Source organism: Pelophylax lessonae, assembly GCF_965119305.1.
Source record: "Pelophylax lessonae genome assembly, chromosome: 8".
Classification (NCBI taxonomy): Eukaryota; Metazoa; Chordata; class Amphibia; order Anura; family Ranidae; genus Pelophylax; species Pelophylax lessonae.
The window spans coordinates 69,057,602-69,085,329 of record NC_138775.1 but is presented as its reverse complement, the minus strand read 5'-3'; the positions used below and the strand labels follow the sequence as shown (position 1 = coordinate 69,085,329).

The 27,728-nt window shown below is 45.5% G+C and overlaps 1 protein-coding gene across 1 annotated transcript in view; it reads right to left on the bottom strand.

Annotated features, from left to right (window-relative positions):
- Positions 1–27,728, bottom strand: part of DCP1A (decapping mRNA 1A) — a 139,475-nt gene that overhangs the window by 87,353 nt on the left and 24,394 nt on the right. Inside the window, exon 4 of the mRNA XM_082266389.1 lies at positions 2,666–2,732. Coding sequence (XP_082122515.1) covers positions 2,666–2,732 — 67 coding nt within the window. The remainder of the gene's footprint in view (positions 1–2,665; positions 2,733–27,728) is intronic.

Here is a 27,728-nt window from a genome sequence, read left to right as displayed (position 1 = left end):
GAAAAGGTATGTATACTGATTTCTTCTTTACAGGGATAGATAGGTTAGTGTTAGATTGTGGATGTCTGTAGATGTTGCAATTTTTAGTGTTCGGCTGGACTTCTCCTTTAATAAATTCTATGCATGAAGATAACAAAAAAATTCTGTGTGCAGCAGCCCCCCCCCCCCAATACTTACGTGAGCTCCATCTCGATCCAGCAATGTTGCACGAGAGCCACGAAGTCTGGGGACTCTTCCCTCCTCATTGGCGGAGACAGCAGTGGGCGCCATCAAAGTCACTGAGACAATGAGGAGAGAGAGAGGCGGTGGAGCTGAGCCACGGCTCAGTGTCTGAATGGGCACATAGAGCAGTGGCTCGGCTCGATTGCCCCCATAGCTAGCTGCTTACTGTGGGGGCACTTGGCAGGAGGGAGGGGCTGAAAGTGCTGGTAAGGGACCCGAGAAGAGGAGGATCTGGGCTGCTCTGTGCAAAACCAACTGCACAGCGCAGATAAGTATACCGTGTTTGTGTTTTAGAAAACAAAAAACACACAAGACTTTAAAGCGGAGTTTCGGCCTCAAAACAATACCCCCGGGACAGTCAGGGCTAGTGCATTGCAGCAATGATAGCCTCTGAACCGTCCCAGGTTTCACTTACCTTTTAGAAGCTTACCTTGAAAATTTCTTGTTCAGTGCTGCCATCTCAGGTGTGGGCAGCTGAAGCCAGGGCGTCCTCTTCGGTCCCAGAATGCCCTGCGCGGCCCCGCTCGCCACTTCCGGTGCAGGCGCGTCATCCCTGCACAGCTTCTGGGCATGCCCAGAAGCTATTTAGCAGGGAATGATGCGCCTGCACCGGAAGTGACGAGCCGGGCCGGTGCAGGCGCATTGACTTCTGGGAGCGATGACGGTCAGCTCCCAGGAGTCAACGCAAGCAGGAAGAGAGGGCGCGGGCCACAGCCACAGAGGGAGGAAGTGGAAGGAAGGTGAGTATATTTTCTTCAAAAACAAGGTAAATAAATGAAATAAAAAAAAAAAAAATTGGTATTATACAATTCTTTTTTAGGTGATTTTCAGCAAGCGGATGGGCCAAAGTTGTTTTTGAGGCCGGAACGCCGCTTTTATATCACTTTAGGCCAGCCATAGTCTAGGCCAGTTCACTAGAAACTGGTTGAGATTTGAACCAAGTATTGGCAGGTTGAATGTAGCCAAGCTGATTAACTTGGGTACAACCAGTCTTCTGGATTTTACATGCAATTATTGCAATCGCTGTCCCTGCTGGTAGAACACAATGGCTCGGCTGGAGGGATTCCCCTGTCAACACTGTTTGACCCGTGGTTGCAGGAAACAAATTTGCTCCATCTATGGCCGGCCTTACACTAGCTGCACTCAAATATATATATATTTCAAATTTGGGTGTCAACAGGCTGAATCACTCTCTGGCTCCAAATGCCTCTCAGGCGCAGGAGTTGTATGACTATAATGCAGCTATTTCAGGACAATGAAAACACTTTCCATGTGCTAAACAGGGAGAGCAGAAACAACTGGACATGCCTTTTAAGGAAGAAACAGGGAGATTCTTATCTTGAGGCAAAGAAAGAATAACTACAATATAGACAATATCTTCCCGGAAGGAGCAGAAATAAAATGGTTCTCCTATCACCTACTTTACCTTCAGCATACTTCTGCCTCCTTTCCCTCATCTCTCATCCACCACCATTCTGCCAATAGCACTAAGGCCTCATTCACACAGGGCGTACAATACAGCGTACCCCCCTGAAGGTCAATGTCTACCCGCACAGGGATTCACACGTTTCTCATGCATCCCCATGCTGGCATGTTCTACATGTTCCTTTTAAAGTGATCTGTGCTTTGCCCCTGTGCCCCCCTCTCCCAAACACTACAATCTCACCTTCTCTCCATTCTGCTACCACTCCATTCAGACAGTTTCTCAAGTCTTGACTTGCATAGTGCTATGGACTCTTCCTATGTGACAGAGTTGGTGATTGAGGATATACCTGAAATATATTTTTTCACCTGGGGGCTGAATAGAGGTAGACAACAACCCACCTCCGCCTTTCTATTCCGCCTTTCGGGGTGGAGATGGGTAGGGGAATGGTAAATAAATGTGGATTCGGGGAGAAGGCAATAAAGCAAACCTTTTTTTAGTAGTACTTATAAGCCTGGTACACCATCAGTTTTTTTTCATTCAATCCAGTGGGTCTAACGGAAAAAAACAGCTCAGGTCAGAGCCGCTGTCCTAACAATCTGATGTTGATATAGCGATCTTCCCTGCTGAGTGATTGTGTTCCAGCAGGGGGACAGCCCCCCCGCCAGAATAGTCCGGCCATTGGCTGAGAGCGCTGATTAGGAGCTGGTCGGCTGCTGGTTTACCAGCATGCTCGTCTGACAGAAGCTAGCTTGTATCTGACCGGCTGCCATACACACAGGCGGAATGTCGGACATTTTTTATTGAACCAGCTGAGGTCGCCTAGCTTTCGGCCCCTGTGTACTAGGCTATATTCTACTTTATTAAATTAAAAGTTGCACCGTGCCTTTACAACAAGACAAAAAGACCATACAGGTTGCTTTTGCATTAATAAAATATCAGTTAAGACATTCCATGGAAACGCAGCAAAAACAGGCTTCTTAGGAGGTGATACGGGTAAGATGCAGCATTCATACTCACTGGGCCATCAGTTTTGCAATCCTCTGGCAGTCATGCTTGTCATAAAACCAGATACTGTAAATGGACACTAAAAGAGATAGAGACACAAAAAAAAAAAAAACCATAAGATAAGCACCACTATCATCCCTAATGTGTCTTCTCTAGTCACACAAGATAACCACAAACCACCCACAAGCTATGCAATCCGAAATGCCAAACTTGTGATTAAGAAACAAAAACATTCATTAGGATTACACTTCCAAAGCATGGAACTGCCTGTTTAGAGTTAAAGTGATGCAAAAAGGAAAAAATAAATATAAATACACACATACAGTATATTTATTTAATTATTTGTCTTTCTTTCTGTACATGGGTGGAAAAAGTAACAAAGGATGTAACAAGTCCAGTCCATGATCCAACAGACACAAACCAAGCAGGCCTAAAATCATGGAAACAAAGTATACAATGCTTAAGATAAAAGATATGCACAATAAAAAAATTGAATATATCAATAAATAGATAAAAAGTCCATGAGGAGAGGAGTCCTGTAAGAAGTCCCATAAACCAAGTGATGAAATTGACCTCCAAACACCAACAAACACCAACAAGTGTGGCCTCTTACCGAAAGCATATGATCCCCATTACAGGGATCTCAATGCGCCTTAAAGGGAACTCCTCACAACCCCCGATGGATGGATGGATGATCTTCTCCTACAGGTAAAACCTCTGCCCGCTCAGGAATAATCCCCTCACAGGAAATAGTGTCAACCCAAATATCACATGAATAAAGAAAAAAAACTCCTCATGGTGTAGTAGTATGTTGAAACACAAACACTTTAATGTGTAAAAAGCAAATGTAACACTCAAATTTGACATGGGTATAACGAGCATCAAAGGTCAAATTCCTGTAGGGAAGTCATATGGTGGACGGTGTGGTAGCTGCAGCCGTATAGCTTCTAACTGGAGACAGGTAGACGCTGGGGAGATGCATACAGTGCAGACCTTGCCGGTCCCCTACCGGTTTCGTCAGATGTTGACGTCATCAGGGGGTGTGGCGTGTAATGGGGATCATATGCTTTCGGTAAGAGGCCACACTTGTTGGTGTTTGGTGGAGGTTGTCTCTTCAATTTCATCAATTGGTTTATGGGACTTCTTACAGGACTCCTCTCCTCGTGGACTTTTTATCTATTTATTAATATATTGATTTATTCAATTTTTTATTTATTGAGCATATTTTTTATCTTAAGCATTGGCTGAGATTATTGTATTAAGCGCTATATACTTTGTTTCCATTGCTTGTGTAGTTAAGGTCCAAGAACTTTTTTATGCTAGCTGCTGATACTACATCTCCACTACTTTACTAATCAAGCGCAGTGTATTCTGTTTTTATAGGCCTAAAATCATGCAGCCCAATTTTTATTAAAGGAATTTTTATAATTTTTTGCCAAAATATAAATTTCCCATCACAAACTAACCTTGCTTCTGCAGTGTAACAAAAGTATTCACGCTGAATCAGCAGAAACTCAAGCTGTGAGTGGCTCTGTCGGCACTACCCAACTCAACAATCTTCAACTGATAAATCAGAAGCCGGGTGGAAAACAATCAGCTGAATGGTGACTTCATTCTATCAGATGCAGTCACTGTTCAGGTATTCAGACAGCCACAGGTGCTGCGACCGCCTGAATACAACAGCCGCCAGGGAAGATTCCTCTATCAATTCTGTTTAGCATGGATGGGGGAATCAAAGGATTTCTCTTGTTCAGCCTGTGGCACTAACTAGAGAAATCTTAACGTGTGTGGCTTGCCTTCGATCATTAGATTGCCAGCATACATGCCTGGGGTGGATTGGTACATTACATCAAACCTAGAAGAAAACCTGCAGTGCTGAGCTCATTGTCTGTGCTCCCAGTTTATGTTTTGGTTTCACTGCCATGTACCTTTAAAGTGGAAGCAAACTCTCCATGGTTCTTAAGAGAAGGAAGCAGAGCTGCCATCTTGGCCTCTGCTTAATGTTCACCTGCCATGATGCTGCACATGTGATCAGTTAGGACACCAACCATTTGATAGTCTTGTTGACGGGCACAAGCAAATGTGACAGTTAGCAATCCTGGCATGCCAGAAATGTAACGGTTTTCTGAAATTGTTAATTCAATCGGTTTACTTCCATATTAGTTCCTATCAGCAATACTCCAACACTGGTAGAGTCGTCAATAGCTGACCCATAAACACAGACATACAGAGTTCTAAAAAAGAACATGAGCGGTCCGCCAATTGCGATTTGTCTTAGATCCTGTTCACACCTGAGCGTTTTTCAGCTCGTAAAATGCTCCTCTCTGAAGTCTCAAAACACCCAACAAGCAAAATCCCATTCATTTCAATGGCCCCTGTTCACAAATGAGCGTTTTGTCGCCTGAAGCAAAATGCCTGATGCTCAAAAAAGTACATGAGCTTCTTTTTTTGGCAGATTACAAGCGTTTTTGTGTTAGATGTCAATATATACCTCCATACACCTGCAAAAAATCCTGAAAAACGCCTAAAAATGATACGCTCAGGTGTGAATGGAGCCTAAGAGTTGGTTTACACTGGGGCGGCACGACTCTGTACTACTTCGGGGGCGATTTGTGCATTCCCATGCACCACGACTTCGGAGCGACTTGCATGGACTTCACATAATGGAAGTCTATGCAAGTCGCCCTGAAGTAGTACAGGACCCTTTTTCTAAGTCGGAGCGACTTGTGTCACTCCTATTAGAACGGGTCCTGTAGCAGTCAATGGTCCGCGAGGGAGCGCGACTTGTCAGGCTGACAAGTCGCCTGACAAGTAGCGCTAGTGGGAATGGAGACTGAGGGAGGATCGTTGATACAGAAACGAAACAAAGAAAACACACAGCAACTTTTAACAAATCGTTAAATGGATCAGGAAGATGTTCCTGAGCTTTCAGTGGTGAAAACATTAAGTCCCTTCAACTAATTCAACGCTTTTGGCCAATGATACCTCAGTTAAAAAAAAAAAAAAAAAAAATCTGAACAAAGCTTTAGGAAACTTTTCAAAGTTTAGAACAAATTCAAATTTTAAAGAAAATAATTTAGGATTAATTATTGAGGAGAGGTTTCTAAACGATTTATGTCTGTTTTTGTGAATCCACACTGATCAGCCATAACGTCATAACCAGAGATGTATAGTAACTAAGTAGAACTACTTCACTACCGTACTTAAGTACAGAAAGGCGGTATCTGTACTTTCCTGGAGTAGAATTTTTTTTCTACTTCCACTTTTACTTCACTACATTTTTTTCAATGATTTCAATACTTCTACTCCGATATTTTTTTTTTTGTGCTGCATAGTTACTCGTTACTATTATAAAAATTACCACTGGCAGAACAGTAGATGGCAGGTTTCATGAAGCTCAAAACATGTGTATTATCAGCGAATACGAAAATAAATGCTACTGTATGCATAAATAAAAGCTGCATTTGAAATAATAAAAGACAATATGATGTTCAAACTTTTGACTTCTTTCTTTAATAACTACATAACACAGTACTTGTACTTTTACTTTCAGTACTTGAGTAGCAAAATTAAAAAAAAAAAAAAAAAAAACTACTTGCAATACTCAAGTACAAAAAATGTTGAATACTTTAGTATTTCTACTCAAGTCACTTTTTGATCGAGCACTTCCACTTCTACTCAAGTCACTTTTTGATCGAGCACTTGTACTTTTACCCAAGTATGGGTTTTGAGTACTTTATACAACTCTGATCATAACTGCTGACAGGTAAAGTGAATAACACTGATTATCTTGTTACAATGGCATCCTGAAATTGGGTGGGACATATTAAGTAGTAAGTGAACATGTTGTCCTTGAAGTTGATGTGTGGAAAGCAGAAAAAAAAATGGGCAAGCATAAGGATTTGAATGACTCTGACAAACCCAAAATGTAATGACTAGATCAGGGGTATGCAAACTGTGGCCCTTCAGATATTGCAGAACTACAAGTCCCATGAGGCATAGCAAGACTGAGCCACAAGCGTGACACACAGAGGCATGATGGGATTTGTAGTTTTGCAACTGCTGGAGGGCCACAGTTTGCATATCCCTGGACTAGAAGATAAGGTGAGCGCAACCATGAAACTGCAGCTCTTGTGGGATGTTCACGGTCTGCAACATTTAGGACCTATCAAATGTGGTCCAAAAAATAAAAAAGGAGACAAACTGTCAAACTGGTGATGGGGGCATGGGCAGCCGAGGCTCATTGATGTATGTGGGGAGCGAAGGTTGACCCAAATGGGCAGGTCCAAAAGAATAGCTACTGTAGCTCAAACTGCTGTTTCAATAGAAAGGTGTCAGAACACACAGCGCATCACAGTATGGGGCTGTCTTAACTGCAGACAAGTCAGGGTGGCCATGCTGTGTCTATACTCAAAATCATCTACAATGAGCATGTGAGCATCAGAACTGGAGCAATAGAAGAAGTTTGCCTGGTCTGATGAATTCAAGAATGGTTTGAGAAACACGAGTTAGAAGTGTTGACTATAGATTCTCCAATGCTCCTAATCAAGCATCTGTAAATTGTGCTGGAAAAACAAGTCCGATCCATGAAGACCACCACACCTTGCAACTTGCAGGACTTAGGCCTCATGCACACTGGACGTTTTTGCAGCTGCTGTTAGCAGCGTCAGACGTTTTTTTTTGCAGCTGCAGAACGCCCATCCATGTTATTCTATGGCCTCATGCACACATAGAGCTTTTAGGAGCTCCAAGTGGCATAGGCGTTTTACAGCTCCAAAAAAAACCCAGGAACTGTGGGTTCAGGAGCTCCAGCGTCAAGCTGCAAAAAACGTCTGACGCTGCTAAAGGCTCCATCATCCGGCTAAGAAGATTGGACAGCAGAAGGGCGGACAGCAAAAGAGCAGAAGACCCCCGGAGAGGAGAAGACAGCAGAAGACCCCCGGAGAGGAGAAGACAAGAAGGGCGGACAGCAAAAGAGCAGAAGACCCCCGGAGAGGACAATAGCCGGATGAAGATTTTTAATAAATTTTCCAAAACGTCTCCTGTCGTTATTTCCATACACTGCATTTTATGGGGTGAATGAGTAGGGGTACAGTGTACCCCATACCCATTCACATAGGGAGGGGGTCCGGGATCTGGGGGGGCCCCCTTGTTAAAGGGGGCTTCCAGATTCCGATGAGCCCCCTGCCCGCAGACCCCCACAACCACCGGCCAGGGTTGTGGGGATGAGGCCCTTGTCCTCATCAACATGGGGGCAAGGTGCTTTGAGGTGCGGGGTGCAGAGCCCCCCCTGCCCCAAAGCACCCACACCCCCCCATGTTGAGGGCATGTGGCCTGGTATGATCCAGGGGGGGTGTGGCCGCTCGCTCGTCCCCTCCCCTTTCCTGGTATGCCGGGTTGCATGCTTGGATTAAGGGCCTGGTTTGGAACCTGGGGGGAACCCCACGTCGTTTTTTTTTTTCCCATTTTGTCGTGGAGTTCCCCCTCAAGATTCTCACCCTGATCCGACCTACGGTGCGACTTCCATTCAAATCAATAGGCTCCCATAGGGAACCATTGATTTTGAATGGAGGCAGAAAAAACGCTGCTAACAGCTACTGTGGCCAAACGTGCAATAACGCTAGTAGAGAAAGCTACTGAAAGCACATTTTTACAGCTGCTGTTTCCCGGCATTATGTAAACAGCTTTGGAGCACGTTTTTATGACGCCCTGTGTGCATGGAGCCTTAAGATCGGCTACTGATGGCTTGGTGTCAGCACACCTTTAGAGGGCTAGTAGAGTCCATGCTGATGGGTTATGGTTGGAGGTCATGATGTTGTGGCTGATTAAATGTTCTATGAATGGAGGACCAGCAGATGAATAAAAGGTCCACCTCTTATTCACAGAATGTTTTTAATTGTGAGAACAAATAGTTCGACTTCTATGAATAGAGTACAGGGGCAGAAAGGGTTGACATAGTTGACAAGTGCCTGTGACAGGTGCAGTGGTTCATATTAACACCTCTAGCACCAGCAGATCACCACTGAGGGGTCTACGGGGGCAGGGGGTCTTCGGATTTTAATCAAACACAGCTAATGCTGCTTAAAAACAAAAAAAAACTCTCTTCACTTCAATACCTAAAAGTGTTACTAAACCCAGGACCCTGCATTCACTATGTCTGGTCTCCCACAGTATACAGAACATGGAAATGCATCGTTTTTTAGTTAATATAAACTGCTAAATACCTTTTCTCATCAGCTGCATATAGCAGTCTTGTGACTTTTATTAGTGTCTGGTTAAAGCTTGTAGGAGGAGTTTTCATTCTCCTCTGACTGTCCTATGAGTCTGCTTGACCCCTGATCCTCTGTCTGGACAGTGTTGTTTGGCCCTGTGCTGATCACATGCACCCTCCCAAGAATAAAAACTCTCTATCAATACAAACCAAACTGAGCATGTGCAGAGTGACTCCAAAAGCTCTGCACTATCAGCAGATGGATTGGGGACAGTGGAAGAAGGGGAGGATCAGAGAATGCAGGATCAAACAGCCTGTTTGGATAGTAAAAATAACCCTAAGAAATTATTTAAATATATCAACAGCAAAAAAACTAGGTCAGAGAATGTTGCACACATAATTAACAATGATGGGAGGATGGTTACAGAGGACACGGAAAAGGCAACTGTGCTCAATGCTTTCTTCTCCTCAGTCTTTACAGAGGGGTACACTGATCAAGACTGTATGGCTAGCAGTACTTCACAGGACTTTCTGCTATGGCTAACAAAGGGTGAAATCAGGGAAAGGCTGGATAAAATGAACACAAGTAAATCACCAGGCCCGAATGGTGTACAATCGAGAGTACTTAAAGAAATCAGTAATATTATATCTAGACCACTGTTCCTGATCTTTGCTGACAGTATTATGACAGGAAAAGTACCAGGTGATTGGAGGAAAGCATTATGACAGGAAAAGTACCAGGTGATTGGAGGAAAGCTAACGTGATACCGTTATTCAAAAAAGGGCAGAGGCATATCCCAGGTAATTATAGGCCAGTCAGCCTGACGTCAATAATATGTAAACTTCTGGAGGGGATGATAAGGGACCTGAGACTATATCCAAGAGTTTGCTAAAATCAATACTATCATCAGCAGTAATCAGCATGGGTTTATAAAGGGGTGTTCCTGTCAAACCAATCTGTTAACATTCTACAAGGAGGTTAGCTATGAGCTAGACAGTGGGAGACCTGTGGATGTGGTGTACCTGGATTTTGCTAAGGCATTTGATACAGTACCCCACAAACGGTTGATTTATAAGTCTACAGGAATCGACCACAAGGTTTGCTTGTGGATACGGAACTGGTTAAAAGGTGCATGTCCAAAGGGTGGTAGTAAATAATGCATACTCGGACTGGTCCGAGGTGGTAAGTGGGGTCCCCCAAGGCTCAGTTCTGGGTCCAATTCTGTTCAATTTATTCATAAATAGCGTCGAGGACGGGGTCAGTAGCTCAATCTCAGTTTTTTCAGATGACACAAAATTGAGCAGGGCAATAACTTCACATCGGGAAGCAGAATTCTTGCAGAATGACCTGAACAAAATAACAGAGTGGGAAACTACATGGCAAATGAGGTTTAATGTGGATAAGTGCAAGGTATTGCACTTAGCGACTAATAACGTAAAAGCGAAATACACACTAGGGGGGGAACCTCTGGGGGTATCAAAAATGGAGAAAGATCTGGGAGTCTTAGTAGAAGATAGACTTAGCAACAGTATGCAATGTCAAGCTACGGCTGCCAAAGCCGGCAGAATATTAGCATGCATAAGGAAGGGGATATATTCCAGAGACAAAACTATAATCCTACCACATCTGGAGTATTCTGTCCAGTTCTGGTCACCAGTCCTCAGAAGGGACATGTTGGAGCTGTCGAGAGTACAGAGAAGGGCAACAAAACGTATTAGGGGATTAGAGGACCTTAATTACGAAGAGCGTTTGGAGGTGCTTGATTTATTCTCCTTGGAGAAGAGACGCCTGAAAGGGGACATGATAGCAATTTACAAATACCTCAACGGTGATCAGAGCATAGAAAAAAAAAATATTCAGTCGCAAAGGAATGCATGAGGACACGAGGCCATACAATGCGATTAGAGGAGAAGCGTTTTAACCTCAGGCTAAGCAGGGGGTTCTTTACAGTAAGGGCTACAAGACTGGAACTCTCTCCCACATATGGTAGTAACTGCGGGGAGTATGGCTACTTTTAAAAGACTCTTGGACATACATCTCAAGGACATTAACATTCAGGGGTATGGGAAATGATTCACACTAGGGATGCACCGATCCGATATTCGGATCGGAAATCGGCCCCGATCCGGACAAAATAGCTGGATCGGAGATCAGTAAAGTTCAGCCATCCCACGGGCCAATCCGGTTTTTGCTGAGTAACGGCTCAGCCATCCCTTACTAGGTGCAGTAGTAGTATGGGATGGGAGCCGCTACTTCCTGTATAGATCCGGCTCACAGGCGGAATGATATCAGATGCACTCCGCCTGTGAATGGAGGAGCCACACACATGAAGCAGCGGCTTTGCAGCCGCTTGCTTTGTGTGTAGCTCCGGATCGGTTCGGTATCGAGGATTTCACCTCGCCAGATATCGGTATCGGCTCGAAAAAAGCCAGATCGGTGCATCCCTAATTCACACTGACACAGGTTGAACTGGATGGACTATTGTCTTTATTCAACTTCAACTACTATGTTTACACAATGCAGAGGATTAACCCCTTAGGTTCCACACTGAGTAGAACAAAAATGATGTACTGCAAATACAGACTGATTTTACAGTTGTGGGCTTAGTAACACTTTAAGCTTTATGATCATGATGCAAAACCGGCTAAGACAGCATTTTTTACAAATTATAAATGTAATATTTGGAAAGTAAAAGCTCCTGTAAGAGGCTTCAATGCGCACGACAAGTAGCACCTCTCCGTAAATACTCTTTCACAAATCTGGTTGCGGAAGAACTGAAGATGACTCAAAGTGATAGCAAAGCGCACGGCGAGATAAGAGATGCCAAAAGCTGACTAGCTTAGCCCAGAACTAGATCCCAAATCAGCATTTGTCTGCCAACATCAGAGGGCTCCTTCTGTGCAGCTGGCACAGTGTCATGTGGAAATTCCAGCAGAAGGATGCAATGTCACAGACTTGACAGTAATAATACGCACAGAGGTATCTGACACAAGACAAGCCACTGAAAAATGTGCACTGATCTTCCTCTTGTTAGTTACTCAGGTAAAGCAAGTAAAGGTTAAAGTGTATGACCAGCCAACAATTTTTTTTTTGGATAGAATGCAGGATTAGAACCCCCATTAGGTTTTATTGCTATGAAGCACTCTGCTAGAAGGATTTCCCTTTGTTTACTGCCACAGTGACAGAAAGAGGGATAGGTCCTTTCACACAGGCGTTCCGTTTCTTCAGTTCACTCACTTTTTCACAAGAAAAAAAAAAAAGAAAAAAAAATAGATTACCGTATATACTCGAGTATAAGCCGAGTTTTTCGGCACATTTTTTGTGTGCTGAAAACGTCTCCTTCGGCTTATATTCGAGTCAAGGAAAAAAAAAATAAAAAATTCCCTATCCGCTCTGACGGGCTTAAGCTTTAAAAATGGCGCTGCCCGTCGCATACATGTCACCGCGCACGCGCCGCCGCTCGTGTAATTTCGGCTATTCCCGGCGCCGCTCGGGAGAGGCCGGGAATAGCGGAAAGTATACGAGCGGCGGCGGCGCGTGCGCAATGACGTGGCGGCGCCATTTTTAAAATGAAGGCGCCTCTGGAACAGGTAAGTGAAACAGCTTCACTACTTGCCATTATGCAGGGCTGCGGGCACACTACAAGGGATGCAGTGCTGCGGGCATGGTCCACCTGTACCATGCCCACAGCACTGCATCTCTTGTAGTATGCCCACAACCCCGGATCCTCTTGTACCATGCCAGTACCCTGCATTCTCCTGCACCATGCCAGTCACCCTGCATTCTCCTGCACCATGCCAGTCACCCTGCATTCTCCTGCACCATGCCAGTCACCCTGCATTCTCCTGCACTATGCCAGTCACCCTGCATTCTCCTGCACCATGCCAGTCACCCTGCATTCTCCTGCACCATGCCAGTCACCCTGCATTCTCCTGCACCATGCCAGTCACCCTGCATTCTCCTGCACCATGCCCACCGCCCTGCATTCTCACCCTAGGCTTATACTCGAGTCAATGATTTTTCCCATCTTTTTGTGGTAAAAGTAGGGGCCTCGGCTTATACTCGGGTCGGCTTATACTCGAGTATATACGGTAAGTTTACATTAGTATTTGATCAGTTTTTCACATCCACTACCAATAAAAAAAACACTCCGCTTGTCCGTTTACATCCGTTTTTTATCCGTTCCGTTTTTTTTTTTTAACAGAACAAAAATAGGGCTTTGATCCGTTTCAAACAGATGTTGATCGATGCAGATGTAAAAGGATCATTTTACCATAGAGATGCATCGATGTCCATTTTTCATCCCCCAATGGATGGATGAAAAACGGACAAACGGAACGCACCTGTGAAAGGGGCTTAAAGTGATTAAAAAAATAAAAAAAAAAGAGAGACTTTACAAAGAACAAACATGTTATACTTACCTCCTCTGTGCTGTTGGTTTTACACAGAGCAGCCTGGATCCTCCTCTTCTTGGGTCCCTCTTTGGTGGTCCTGGGCCCTCCCTCCTATCAAGTGCCTCCACAGCACGCAGCTTGCTATGGGGGCATCCGAGCTGAGCCCCACCCACTCTCTTCCCTGATTAAATAAAATACTAAGATTGCTGCGCTAAAGTAAAAACAACTGTAAAAACAGCAAATATAATAATGGGTCCAGCAGCCACACTAATCCGAATTGTAGCAGATTAAAAGGAATAGAAGCAAAACTGCAGCGCTAAAAACCCTTGGTCATAACAGTCCCACTTGAAGATGTGAATAAAGCAATAAAATGACAGTCCATATGTCTCCGACTCCTCTTTCAGAAGGTAATTTCTAAGATAGAAAACCGCCACCAGACAGCACTCCAACACCAGTGATTCTAACTTCTTACCAGAAGTAGTTGATCCCCGTCACAGAGATCAAAAATTGCGCATAACCAGTGATGGGTAAAGGCTTCTCCAGTGTATTCCAGACACCGTTTCTTTCCATCCACGTAGGTTTTATTGCAAGCAGTAGGTATAGCAGACAACAAAATGTGGCAGATGATTGAAGGATGGCATCTGCAGATCAAAACATGGTAATATGTTCCTGGTTGCGAGCAGATTGTATAAAGGCCTAGACAGATGCCATCTCTATTCCCACAAGCTTCCCTGATTAGCTAACTGACATTGACAGCCGCGGGAGCAAATGGCGCCGCTGCCGAGTCTCAGCCAATAAGGAAGGAGAGTCCCGGTCAGCCGAGGGACTCATGGACATCGCTGGACAGAGATGGGCTCAGGTAAGTATTAGAGGGGCTGAGGGAGACTGCTACACACAGAAGGCTTTTTATCTTAATGCATAGAATGCATTCAGATAAAAAAAAAAAACCTTCTGCTTTTACAACGGCAAAAGACTGAAATATTTGTGTCCCTGTTGCAGGATTTCCCTCATTTCCTTACATACACTTTCCTTTTTTTAAGTAGTAGATAATGTGGGGAAGGATTAGAACCTTTTTCCATCCTTACTCAACCTTCCCTTGTTCCCTGTTCTGGTAGGTAGTTCCAAGAACATGAAGTCAACATTAAGTCAAGGGAGTCTCCCAAGCAAGGCCTCAGAGAGCAATACAAAACCAGCAAACAATCAAACCATCCTGTGCTTTCCCTTCTTAAAAATATAACAAACAGGTGTGTAGCCAAGACTGTGGTGCCATGTAAATTTCAAAATACAGTTTAACGACAGCATGCCATTGCCACGACAATTACATGCTCAGATCCCACCCTGTATAGAGACTATCCTGCTCTAGGACAAGAATCTTAGCACCAGCAGATTAAAGCATTGTACACGATTAGGTTATCGGACAGATATTTGTCCCTTTTTTGTTGCATGCTAGTCTCATATCGAAAGTGAAGAGGTTACTCAACATAAGAAAATTTTATAGCCTGCATCTTCAGTTTTTGTTGTCCGAAAAGTCAGAATCGGCTGTTGAAAGCACTCTAGCAACAATCAGAAAATCATCAGATCGTTCGTTGTACAAAATTTTACCTCCGATTTTCTTGTCGGCTTTACAGGCCTTAAAGTGATTGTAAAGTCTCTTTTTTTTTTTTTTAAACAAACATATTATAACTTACCTCCTCTGTGCAGTTAATTTTTCACAGGGCAGCCTGGATGCCTCGTTGCTGCTCTTAGCCCCTCCCTCCTGTCGAGTGCCATCACAGCAAGCAGCTTGCTATGGGGACACCCGAGCCGAGCTGCAGCTCCATGTGACCACTCAGACACGGAGCTACCGGTTGGCCCTGCCCCCTCTCTCTCCTGACTGGCTAACTGACTTTGATTGACAGCAGTAGGAGCCAATAGCGCCGCAGTGGTCTCTCAGCCAATCAGGAAGGAGAGTCCCTGGCGGCCGAGGGACTCGTGGACATTGCTGGACAGAGATGGGGCTTAGGTAGGTATCGGGGGGTGCTGAGGAGGCTGCTTCACACAGAAGGCTTTTTAGCTTTTTTTTTTTTTTTTATGTAATCTTTATTTCGAAACAATATTTCAAACATACAAAAGAATGAACAGTAAAAAAAAAAAAGGTACAATAAAAGATATCACAAGAAACAATTGTTAAACTGAAATATATGGCTTGAAGGCAGATAATCAGAAAAAAATATACGTATTACCAAGTTAGAGCACCAAGTTAGAAAAGATAACCAAGTGCAACGGCCCCGTACAGTATAAACAGTACAACCACACTGTGCAGCGCTCAATCCAGCCGTCATAGCCCTCCAAGCATTAGAGGTAGCAAAGGTATAGGAGAAGATGAAGATAGGACATTGAGGGAAGGGGGGCGGAACGGCAACCAAGGGGGGAAGAAGGGGGGGGGGGGGCTTTTTATCTTAATGCATTAAGATAAAAAAACCTGACTTTACAACTCCTTTAACAGTGATCATCACCAAAGCAGGATAACTCGGCCTTTAACCCTTTACACACACAAGCCTCCACCATGTGTTTTTATGAAAACCTCCACCACTCTCAGCATCCACATTGCAGTTCTTTTCTTTGAGAAAAAAAGTCTGTCTCACCTGCTGCTATGCCCAGCACGGGATGTTACAGAGTTTACAGCACAATAGCTTCTTCAAAGAGGACATTTTTTTTTTCTGATTAGAGTATACAGAGATTGAGATTACTGATGTTTAAATGTCATTTTAATGAAAAGAAGGAAAAAATAAGTACAAGCAAATAATTTACAAAAAACGGGCAATAAGCAACAGTAAGATAAACATTAAAAGTGAAAAAATACTAAGCATCATTCGCACAATCTTTGGTTCCATGCAGAATTTAGTTTACTTGCAGAGTAAATTTAATCTGATTTATCAGAGTCACTGGCTCTCATAAATGACTATTAGCATTTCTTCACAGCTTCAATGTTGAACAAAAGCTGCAAATGCAAATGACAGGGCATTACAGAATTTTTACTTCCAATCAAAGGGTCTGAGAGATGTGTTGAAGAGGGCATGCCCTTACTGCCAATGAATTAAATACATCAGTATTTCCATCTAAAAAGGTTTCACAATCCAACATATTGTACAGAATGAAATTACAATTTGCTAGACACCAAATATGGATATTTTAAATAACTCTTTGGAGGGTGAATGTATCCATTCTTCCTTCTGGATCTTGTATTTTGAGTTTAGTTGGTGTTAGGAGTTAGTCTGATTAGCATACCCCCATACATCAGTGGAACCACTTTTTATAAAGGAGACTCCACCAAAATAAGAATTATGGAATAAGAATAGAGTTTAGCTAAACAGACTCCGAATGCATATTTGCTAAACTAATTCTGCAGGCCATTTTACGACCAGGCCATTTAGGACAGGGTTGCATTAGAAGCCTTTTTTGAGGATTCTAATAGTTTTTTTTTTAATTTATTTTTACTCCTTTTTCAAAAGATCCAAACTGGATACACAAAAATTAGGCATAGACCTAGACAAGGTATAATAAAATGGGAAGAGACATTAAAACTACAATGATCAAAATAATTAAGAGGCCAAAAAAAATAAACAACAAAAAAGGATGGTCTCTAAGTTGACGGCTAATGGAGGTTCATGACACTGCTGCATTCTTCCCTAGTGGGTTTGTGTTCTGTCAAAAGGTGGTTCAAGCTGGTCTAAGGCTGATCAAAAATGTGTCACCTTCCCTCGACTGCCCACCACAGACGTCCCCGTTACTAACCTGCACATTTTAGGAAAAATTAGGGTGGCGCTGTGTTCAATATGAATCCCTCAATCACTCTACACAGTTTGGGGTTAGTCAAGACCACATTATCATCACAGTTCGGATCACATCAAAATAATTGACTGAAATCCTATGTCACAGAAATACCAACGTTTCAGAGACACAAAGGATTCTCCTTATCAAAGTGACAGACAGAGCAGGTGAACACAAAATTAATCACATATATAACACATTCCAATTATTTTCAGCTGAAACACAAACAGATCACCCCCTATTATTAATGGGTTTTGAGTGTCTCTGCCAGATATTAAAAACCCAAAAAAGTAGCAAAAAGTGGCATTTAAACATTATTTAAGGTGAACATTTTTTCACTTTCTGTCCTAGTGAAAATGGTTACAAGGACAAATAAAGAGCGCATTTTTTTCAGGGACAGAGAAATTATACAAAGAAGTAAACATGGATGTCCAATAGAAAAATCTATCTTAAAAAAAACAAAAAAAAAAAAAAAAAAAAACTTTGTGCTTTCAATATATCTTAAATAGGAAACAAAATTCTAATACAAATGTGCCGAGTTTTACCTCCACCAGACTTCCCAGAGCCAAACACTGCTCTCCATGTTCTGTTTTCTCCTGTGCAGCTGCCAGAAATCCATCTCCCTGGCCGCGTGCTGACAAGCATTTAATGAAGACACAGAGGAAGGAATTTATAGGAGAAAACCCATTTGCAGGAGAGCCCTGGAAACCAATTTTAAATGATAACAAAAATTCTCTGAAGAGATTAAGGTAGAACGATGGGCAAAATAAAAAAAATGACATATGATGCGCTCTGTTACTGGCATGAACAGGAGTTTTTTGTTTTATCCGAATTCCACTGTAACCGTTTCATAACCTGCTGATCCTAGCGGTAAATCCATAACTTTTCCCATGTCTTGTAACATGCCAAGCTGTCCAGCAAAGGTGGCATTTTAAGGGTTGGAGAAAACCCCTGAAATTTCTACTACTTTAATCGGTCTCTTTCTGAAAATGGAACTATTCCCCCCCCCCCCCCAAAAAAAAAAGAAAAAAATACACACACATATATATGTATATATATTCTGGTTTACGAGTTCTCAGATTGCAGACTGCATTATTATTACTTCTTCAGGCCCATTTTCCTTTATTTTTACCTGGTTTTACCAAAGGTGTGTTACCTGGTAACACACCTTCGGTGCTAGTTACAATGCTCAATCACTGTACATTATCTATGGAGGAGCAGTGTTGCCACCTTAGACTGCTTCCCTGATCTGGCCTACAAACACCTCCCCCCTGTCTCATCTCCATCAGGCCAGTTTCACACAGGCTTCTGCATGTACAAGAGCAGACTGAACAGCAAGCTTTGTTGAAACTTTTAAAGCACCATTCAACTCCAGTTTGTAAATGTTGAACAAAGATATTAAAAAAATGGGAGAGCTGATTGCCACTTTCAAACAAGCTTCTAGCAGGCTTCAGCACTATTTTGAGTTTGGATATGGAAAGGTTGGGAGACAAGGATTTCGGGCACTAAATTTTCATAAAATTGCTTTTTATTAAACAAACACTTTAAAAACATCTAGTGATACAAGCAGATGAGAAAAATCTACATTGAACATAAGACCAGAAAACGGTCGACAGTATGAGATATAATATTACATGAGGTACTAGACCTTCATATAGTATGGGAACAGTTGTGTACAGAACAAGTTGTATTATGCATACATCCAATGTGATATACTTCAAAGCAGACAGAGCCTGCCGGCGGACACCTCGATGCTCAGGGTGCCAGTCAGCAGGGTCGGCTGAAGTTTACAGTAAACACATGGTATACATTACTCATGACAGTTTGCTCAACATGTTTCGCCTTCTCGGTGAAAGCTTCGTCTGGAGCCCGAAATCCTTGTCTCCCAACCTTTCCATATCCAATGATTTAAATGTAGGATAGGGGCCTCTTCAGGTGATATATATAATGACCCAGACTGCTGCTGTCTGGTGAGTCATGTGTTTTTGGAAACTATTTTGAGTTTGTTAGAAAAAACTGCTAGCAGCAAGTTTAAAGCGATAGTGAAGCTGCTTTGTGATTTTTACCTACAGGTAAGCCTATAATAAGGCTTACCTGTAGGTAAAATGAATATCTCAACTGTCCTATAAAAAAAGAAAAATCAGATCCACAAGTAAAGTTATTCCATGCTGTGAATTATTCAGAATTCTTGGTGTCAGAAGATATCTAGAAAGTGCTTCCTAATCAAAAGGAGAGACTCCACCACCATATGGTCACAAACAAAGGCTTACCAGAGATATGCAACTCTCAGGATTATAGAAAATAACATATAAAGCAAATGAATGATGAATAAACCTCCCGCCTCCCCCACAACAGCAGGATTCACCACAACCAGGAAAAAAGCTGGTCCCCAGATATCTTCCATCAGCTTCCACCATGCACATTTATGCTGAGAAGAAACAGGAGACTAAAGCCTCGTACACACGTACCGATTGTCGGCCATAAATATTCGGCCGACGACCGATCATAGGCTTGTTAGTATGATGCTTCCGACAGCGCATTTTCGGCCGAAAAGAATCTGTCGTGCATGCATTAAAATTTTTGTTGGCCAACACCAGAACGGCCGATTGTTCGCCAGTCAGTACAGAATTCGGCCGACTGGGCATGCTCAGAGAAGAAAAAAGACAAGGAAAGTTAAACCATCACATGACATCACTTCTGCAGTCGGCTGTTGTTGGCCGACAAAATTTGTGTGCAGTCTTTTGCACTTTTCAGCGGACAGGACAGCCCTGGACAAAAGATGGCCGATCGGTCGGCCGACGATCGGTACGTGTGTATGAGGCATAAGCACTAATGTAAAAACTCAAGGGACACAAAAGAAGAACAAATATCGACACGCAATAAACAAAAGCTATCTGGACCAGCTCAGCCTCACTTCCGGTTCTGCTTCCAGGAATGCGGTGGCATCAGCACATAGCTCCATTCAACGCATTATGTCAGACAAGAAGACAGACATACGTCGTCATCTCTGACAAAACACATCGTATGATCCCAACTCTTATTCCAAAAAATAAAAACTCCTGAGCTTCCATTTAGGGATCGACCTGTTATCGGTGGGGTCATTATTCACTTTTTTTTTTTTTTTTTAAGTATCGGTATCAATCATAAACTTGCCGATATGACCGATATTGCTTCAAGTGGTTGTACTGGAGGGATGCCTGCAGCTACAGGCATTACCTATGTACCGTTTTCTAGAGCCGACAGTCGGCTTTCTTGCAATAACAACCAATACTGCCAAGCAGCCGCTCAGCTGTTAACCCAAGCAGCGGGAGGGGACATCCCTCCCCTCCGGACGCTCCGCCTGGGTCCCCTTGCCCGAGAGACCAGCCGGCATGTCCGCCGGCTTGGCGAAGACCCGAGCAAAGCAAGAATTGGCTCTGATCAATACTCCAATGTAGTATTCCAGAAGCGATGTCATGACATCACTCCCCGTTACTGGAGTCTTAAAGGCGTCTGATTTTAAAAATAAATTACAGTATTCAAAACAGCCAAACTTGGTGTTTTGAATGCTTTTTAGGTGCAGAGGAGGGTTTTGGGGTCTTACAGACCCCAGGTCCCTCCTTACCGGTCATGTCCCTATTACTGTCATAATTCCTTGTGACAGCAATAAAAAAGTTATCCAAAAAAAAAAAAAAAAAAAAGACAGTGTAAAAATAAAAAACTTTAAAATGTACAGAATATCGGCAACTAATATTAGCTATCGGCCTAAAACGGTGGCTGGAAAAATGGTATCAGCCCCTGAAAAAACGGAATTTTTGTAAAATCTTACCTGTAAAATTCCTTTCTCTGAGTCCTCCGACAGTCGCCGCCTCTTCATATTCGTCACATATGGGGTATTAGACTTTGCTCCGAAGGAGTAGCTAGGCAACAGAATATGTTAACAATAAAGCTTTTAACATATCCCACCCTCAAGGGGTGGTCCCCTCAGTCAATACCCTCCTACTTCCTGCAACCATATCTCAGTTTTAGTGGAATAGCAGTAGAGTATACAACCAAACCCCAAAAGAGGGGCGGGGGCGGCGACTGTCGGAGGACTCAGAGAAAGGAATTTTACAGGTAAGATTTTACAAAAATTCCGTTTTCTCTTACGTCCTCCGACAGTCGCCGCCTCTTCATATTCGTCACATATGGGGACGTCCCAAAGCAGTGCAAACATGAGGGGTGGGAAACGCATCCGCGCCGAAAAGGCAACGCAGTCTCCGCATCAAAGAAAGGAACCTTACCAAAGGAAGGAAACCAGCTGGGCAACAGTAAAAAACAAGTGCTCAACAGGAGCAACAACCCAGGAAAAGACAAAAAACCAGGGGATACAAAAAACTATCCCAACAGCCAGGAGTCCCCAACAAGGGACCCTATGGAACAGCTGCACTAAGAACCTTGCGGCCAAAGGAAGCATCCGCCGATGCCTGAACATCTACTTTGTAGAATTTTGTGAAAGTGTGCACGGTCGACCAGGTCGCCGCCTTACACACCTGGGCTACAGAAGCCCCATGACGACAGGCCCAAGACGTACTCAAAGATCTAGTAGAGTGCGCCTTCACAGGGACAGGAGGAGCCTTACCCTGCAAAGCATAGGCCTGTTCAATGGTCTGCCTGATCCATTTGGCGATGGTAGAGGCCGAAGCCACCATGCCCTTCCGAGGACCCTCTGGAAGAACAAACAAGGAGTCCGTCTTACGAAAAGACTCAGTCGATTTAAGGTAAACCCTTATCGCCCGAACAACATCCAGAGAATGCAATCTCACCTCCTTTGGATGTTAAGGCTTCGCGCACAGCGAAGGCAAGACAATATCCTCATTAAGATGGAATTCCGAAACTCGTTTCGGAAGAAAAGAAGGATTAGGTCGCAAGACCACCTTATCCAAATGAATAACCAGGTACGGAGACTTGCAGGACAAAGCCGCCAGCTCCGACACTCTGCGAGCCGAAGTGATCGCCACCAAAAAGGCGACCTTTTTGGACAACATAGACAACGAGATCTCCCTGATCTGTTCAAAAGGAGCACGTTGTAACACAGATAGAACGAGATTCAAGTCCCAAGGGGGCAAAGGATCCCTCCTAGGAGGAACCAGATGCCGCACACCCTGAATAAAAGTGCCAACCAAGGAGTTGGAAGCCACGGGACGTTGAAACAGAACGGCCAGCGCAGACACCTGACCCTTTATCGTAGCCAGCGCCAAACGCTGATCAACACCCGTCTGAAGAAAAGACAGCACACGGGAAACCGAGTACGTGCGGGGTGAAAACCCCCTGGACTCACACCAGGCAAAATAGGCCTTCCAAGTACGGTAATAAACCTTCCCCGAGGAAGACTTCCTCGCGTTGATCAAAGTATGAACGACCTCTGGAGAGAGACCCTTCTCCTTCAGGACCTCTGTCTCAACAGCCAGGCCGTCAAAGCCAGCGACTGTAAAGCAGGATGGTAAATCGGTCCCTGAGACAGTAGATCGTCTCGAAGAGGTAGACGCCAAGGGGCGTCGACCGCCAGATTCACGAGGTCTGCGTACCAGGACCGGCGAGGCCAGTCCGGTGCCACAAGAATCACCGTGCTGCGTTCCGAGTGTAACCTGCGAAGGAACCTGGACAGCAACTGAATCGGTGGGAACGCGTACATCAGCCTGTACTGATGCCACGGGGCCACTAACGCGTCCGACGCGTCTGCCCGAGGGTCGCGCGTCCTTGCCACGAAACTTCTCACCTTGTTGTTGAGACGAGACGCGAACAGGTCCACATCTGGAAGACCCCACTTCGCGCACAACATCTGGAAGACAGCCGGGTGAAGAGACCATTCCCCCTGATCCAGGGTCTGGCGACTCAGATAGTCCGCCTGCCAGTTCTCCACCCCCGGAATGTGAGCTGCCGTTATCGCCGGGACATGAGTCTCGGCCCAAGACAGAATGTCGGCCACTTCTCGAGCCGCCCGGGCACTCCTGGTGCCCCCTTGGTGGTTGATGTAGGCCACCGCCGTGGCATTGTCCGTCTGCACCCGAACCGGGCAGCCCTGCAGCCGGTCCGTCCAGCGATGAAGACAGAGATTTATCGCACGTAATTCCAGAATGTTGATCGGAAGGGAAGACTCTCCCTCCGACCAAGTCCCCTGGGCAGACAGAACGCCCAGAACACCACCCCAGCCCGACAGGCTGGCATCCGTGGTGATCACCGTCCACGAGATAGGACGAAACGACTTGTCCCCGGACACCATCGGGGACTGGAGCCACCACAGAAGGTCTCTTCTGGTACGATGACTCAACGAGATCTGAAAATCCAGAGAATGAGGTCGCCCGTCCCACTTGGACAGGATCTCCGCTTGGAGACCCCGCGTGTGAAACTGGGCGAAGGGAATCGCCTCGAAGGCCGAGACCATCAACCCCAGACATCTCATGCACGTCCTTAAAGACGAGTGCGGAACGTCCCTGAGGGACCTGACTTCCTCCTGAAGAGTTCTGAGTTTGTCTTCCGGCAGGAAGACCTTCGCTTGTACCGAGTCCAGAATCATTCCCAGGTAGGGAAGACGAACCGACGGACTCAGCGTCGACTTTGGAAAATTTATCGTCCAACCAAACTCCTGTAGAGTTTGCATCGTGACAGACAGGTCCTCCTCCAGACCCTGGCTGGTCGCAGAGCGAACCAGGATGTCGTCTAGATACCCCAGGACAGAAATGCCCTGGGCCCTCAACAATGCCAGAACCGATGCAAGCACCTTGGTGAAGACCCGCGGAGACGAGGCGAGACCAAAAGGCAACGCCACGAACTGGTAGTGATCCTCCGCAATGGCGAATCGAAGGTACCTCTGGTGACCTTCGAAAATGGGGATGTGAAGGTACGCATCCTTCAAATCGATGGAGGCCATGAATTCCCCCGGAACCAGGGCAGCCACCACCGACCGCAGGGATTCCATGCGGAACTTGCGAACCCGCACAGAGCGGTTCAGAGCCTTCAAGTCCAGAATTGGACGAACCTTGCCCTCCTTCCTGGGCACGGTGAACAGATTGGAATAAAACCCCCGAAATCTGTCCCGATGAGGCACCGGAACCACCACTCCCTGAGCCCTCAGGTCCCGCACCGCCAGGTGCAGGTCCCGCAAACGCTCTGGAGACAGTTGAAGATTTGAGGGAAAAAATCTGCTCTCCGGCCGAGAGAGAAACTCGATCTTGTAACCAGATCGAACGATTTCCTGAACCCATCTGTCCCGCACACGGGCCAACCAGGGCTGAAGAAAACCGAGCAAGCGTCCCCCCACCCCAAAACTGGGTGAGGGCGCCCCTTCAGGCCGCACTGTTATGGGCTGCAGATCCGGATTGGCCGGACTTCTGTTTACCAGACCAGGGCTTCTTCTGAGAGCCTTGACCTTTGAACGGCTTGCCCTTGTAGTGCGGCCGAAAGGCACGAAAGGACCCCTGAGGGGGCCGAAAATTAGCATGCTTCTTCCCAGAAGCCCCCTTAGCTTTGGGGAAATGGGGCAAGAGAGTGCTCTTACCCCCGGTGATCCCCTTAATCAACACATCCAGGGACTCCCCAAAAAGGCGAGACCCATCATAAGGTAGATTGGCTAAGGTCTTACGCGAAGACTGGTCCACCGACCAACATTTTAACCAAATCAGGCGGCGAGACAACACCGCCACACTGTGCACACGTGCAGCCAACGGAACCAGGTCCAGGTCCGCATCACACAGATACATGACACCCTGGTGGATTTGATCCACCATATCCAGGGTCGCCGGTGAGGCCGAATCGGCCACTAGGACGCGCCTCTGCGTCCAACTTGGGATCGCCTGGGCCGCCATGAGAGAAGCAAACAGAGCCTTAAGCATAGAACCCGTAACAGAATAAGTATGACGGGTAAGAGACTCCAGTCTCCTATCCGTGGCGTCACGGAACACAGGGGAATCCTCTGCAGGAATCGCAGTGGCTTTGTTTAAAACCGCAATTGCGTGATCCACTGGGGGTGGCACACACCACCTTTCATCAGTGGAAGGTGAAAAAGGATAACGCAGCTTGAATCTACTTGGTACAGCAAAAGGTTTGCGTAGATTGCGCCATTGTTCCTTAACAGCGCGCTGAAAATCATCATTGCAGGGAAAAACCTGCGGCGTCCTGCGTTTTCTCTGCGTCCCATAAGCCAAGGCGGCGGGGGGACACACCTCATCCTGCAAACGCAGCGTTTGCTTTATGGAAGCAATCAACTCATCCATGATTGCAAGCTCTTCAGGCGAGCCAGGGGGAGAATTATCAACCCCCTCAACTTCAGCCTCCACCTCAGACCCTATTAGATCAAGAGAGGAGCGGGACCCCGATAAGGAGGCCCCCGCCATAACAGCCCTATCACCTTCACCCTCAGAATCAGAGGAAAGAGCAACTCTGGGCCTTTTAGTAGATTGAGCAGCCACCAGCATCTGCACCTGAGCAGCAAGGCCAGCCACAATAGTGGCCAAATCCCCCCCTGGGGGGGAGACAGCGGTCCCCTGGCTTTCCACCAAGGCTGTAGGAAATTTTCCCTCCTGAGAATCCATTGCCCCTGTAATGCCAGACAACAAAGGGTTAACTGCCCCTTTTAAGCAAGCGCAGCCCACCGCACCACACTCAAGCACAATAAGACCGCCACAGGGAATATGCAAACTGAACACAGGCAATGGATAGCAAGAACAGAAGGGTAAAACCTGAGGAGACCCTCGCCGCTGCCTCGATCGGTGTTCCTGGAAAGAGGAAGTGATGCTGCCAGGGCGCTCTATGTAAGCCTATGGAGGCTACAAGAAAATGGCCGCTATGCATGTAAAACATGCGGCCGGAGCGGGTGTAGGCAAAATGGCGCCTTTTGGCGCCGAAACCGCCGCTCCACAGTGCAGTAAAAAACACACATTACATTCCAGTATCAGAATACATGTCAGATCGCCGCAGCGATCGCTGTATAGTGCCCAAACATGCCAAAAAACATGCCCCACAGCACACAGCTTCACACACTGATCAGCCTGACACAGACAGTGTCACACATCTCCCCCCCCCCCCCCCCCTTGCAGCCCACAGCATGCAGCCGAGAGATAGGGAGACAAGCAGTGTGATTAAAGGCAGGTTACACAGTCCCAGACTGACACCCCCCCAGACAGACAGGTCCCCACAAAAATACACTTACCTCACATGGCGTGGGGGACCCGCACAGGCGAACAAGCCGCTGCACATGAGGCAGGGAGAGTCGCATTCAAGACGCACAAAATGGGGGTTAAGAAACCGCACAGCGTCCAGTGAGGTAGCCACCTCACCAATCATCCCTGCACCGAACAGGGATGGGTCGTTCACTGTGCCAGGAGCGTTACCTGGCTGAACGCTCGATGGCAGACTGGGAAGCCACTGACCCACGACCTGCGATCAGGGGGATCAGCCCGAGACCCAGTCCGCATGATCCTCTTCATCCGAAGAACTAACTAATGCTGACAAAAATAACAGCTAAGTAAAGGTAGAGAGAAAACTCAAACAAAATTTTAAAAAGAAGAAAGAGTCTGGGGCAGAAAGCCCCAGCACAGAAAAAGCCAGCCACTCCTGACAAGCTAGACATTAAAACTGAGATATGGTTGCAGGAAGTAGGAAGGTATTGACTGAGGGGACCACCCCTTGAGGGTGGGATATGTTAAAAGCTTTATTGTTAACATATTCTGTTGCCTAGCTACTCCTTCGGAGCAAAGTCTAATACCCCATATGTGACGAATATGAAGAGGCGGCGACTGTCGGAGGACGTAAGAGAAAACTATATTGGTTAAACCCTACTTCCACTGCACAATGAAATAAAAGCTACCCTAAACTAATGTATGAAGCTGTGCTTTCAAATGCAACTTTTTTCAGGGTATCAGCTCGACAAGAGGTTAGCTACTTTGCTATTGAAAGGCCTAGTGACTGACTTTAGGGTCAATTAATTTACCCCTGGCAATATGGAATGATGTGTCACTGCAATTCATAGAAATATGCATATTGCAGTGCAATGCATTTTGAACGGCACCCTAAAAGCACAAACACAACAGATCCGAACTGGAGTGCCCCATAGCACATGGCATGTGTGTTGTGGTATGCTACAATGGGAAAACATTATGCACATTTGTTTTTGTCTGCGTTGTTGTGCACTGGCAGCCCATTTGAATCAATGGGTACATTAACACGCATTTGTTAAAAAGAGAACGTCGCTTATCCGTGTCCTCCTGTGGGTTTTTTCTCCAGTCTGTGCTTAGGGTTTTATCCCAATCCACTACTCTTCAATCACACTTGGTCCCAGGGCAACCATCTTCCCTACTTACATCACTGGGAGCCCATGGTCTCTTCCTGGTTTAGGCAGCAAGGCCCCCAAAATGGCACACACTAGGTTCACACTCCTCTAGCACCATTTATGGTACTTTTCCACTGCAAGTACCGGCTAGTACCGGCTCGGCTCTACTCGGCCCTGCTTGGCCCGGTTTGCTTTTCCACTGCGGTACCGCATGGTACGGTGTTGGAACGGTTCGGTACGGTACGGTATAGGTTTGCTTTTCCACTAAAGTAGTTCTAAGTTAAGTGGGTGGGATAACAACGGGGTGGGTGTGATTCTCTGACCAATCAGTGGCTAGTAGTGATTGCATGCAAAGGATTGTGGGATATGGTACC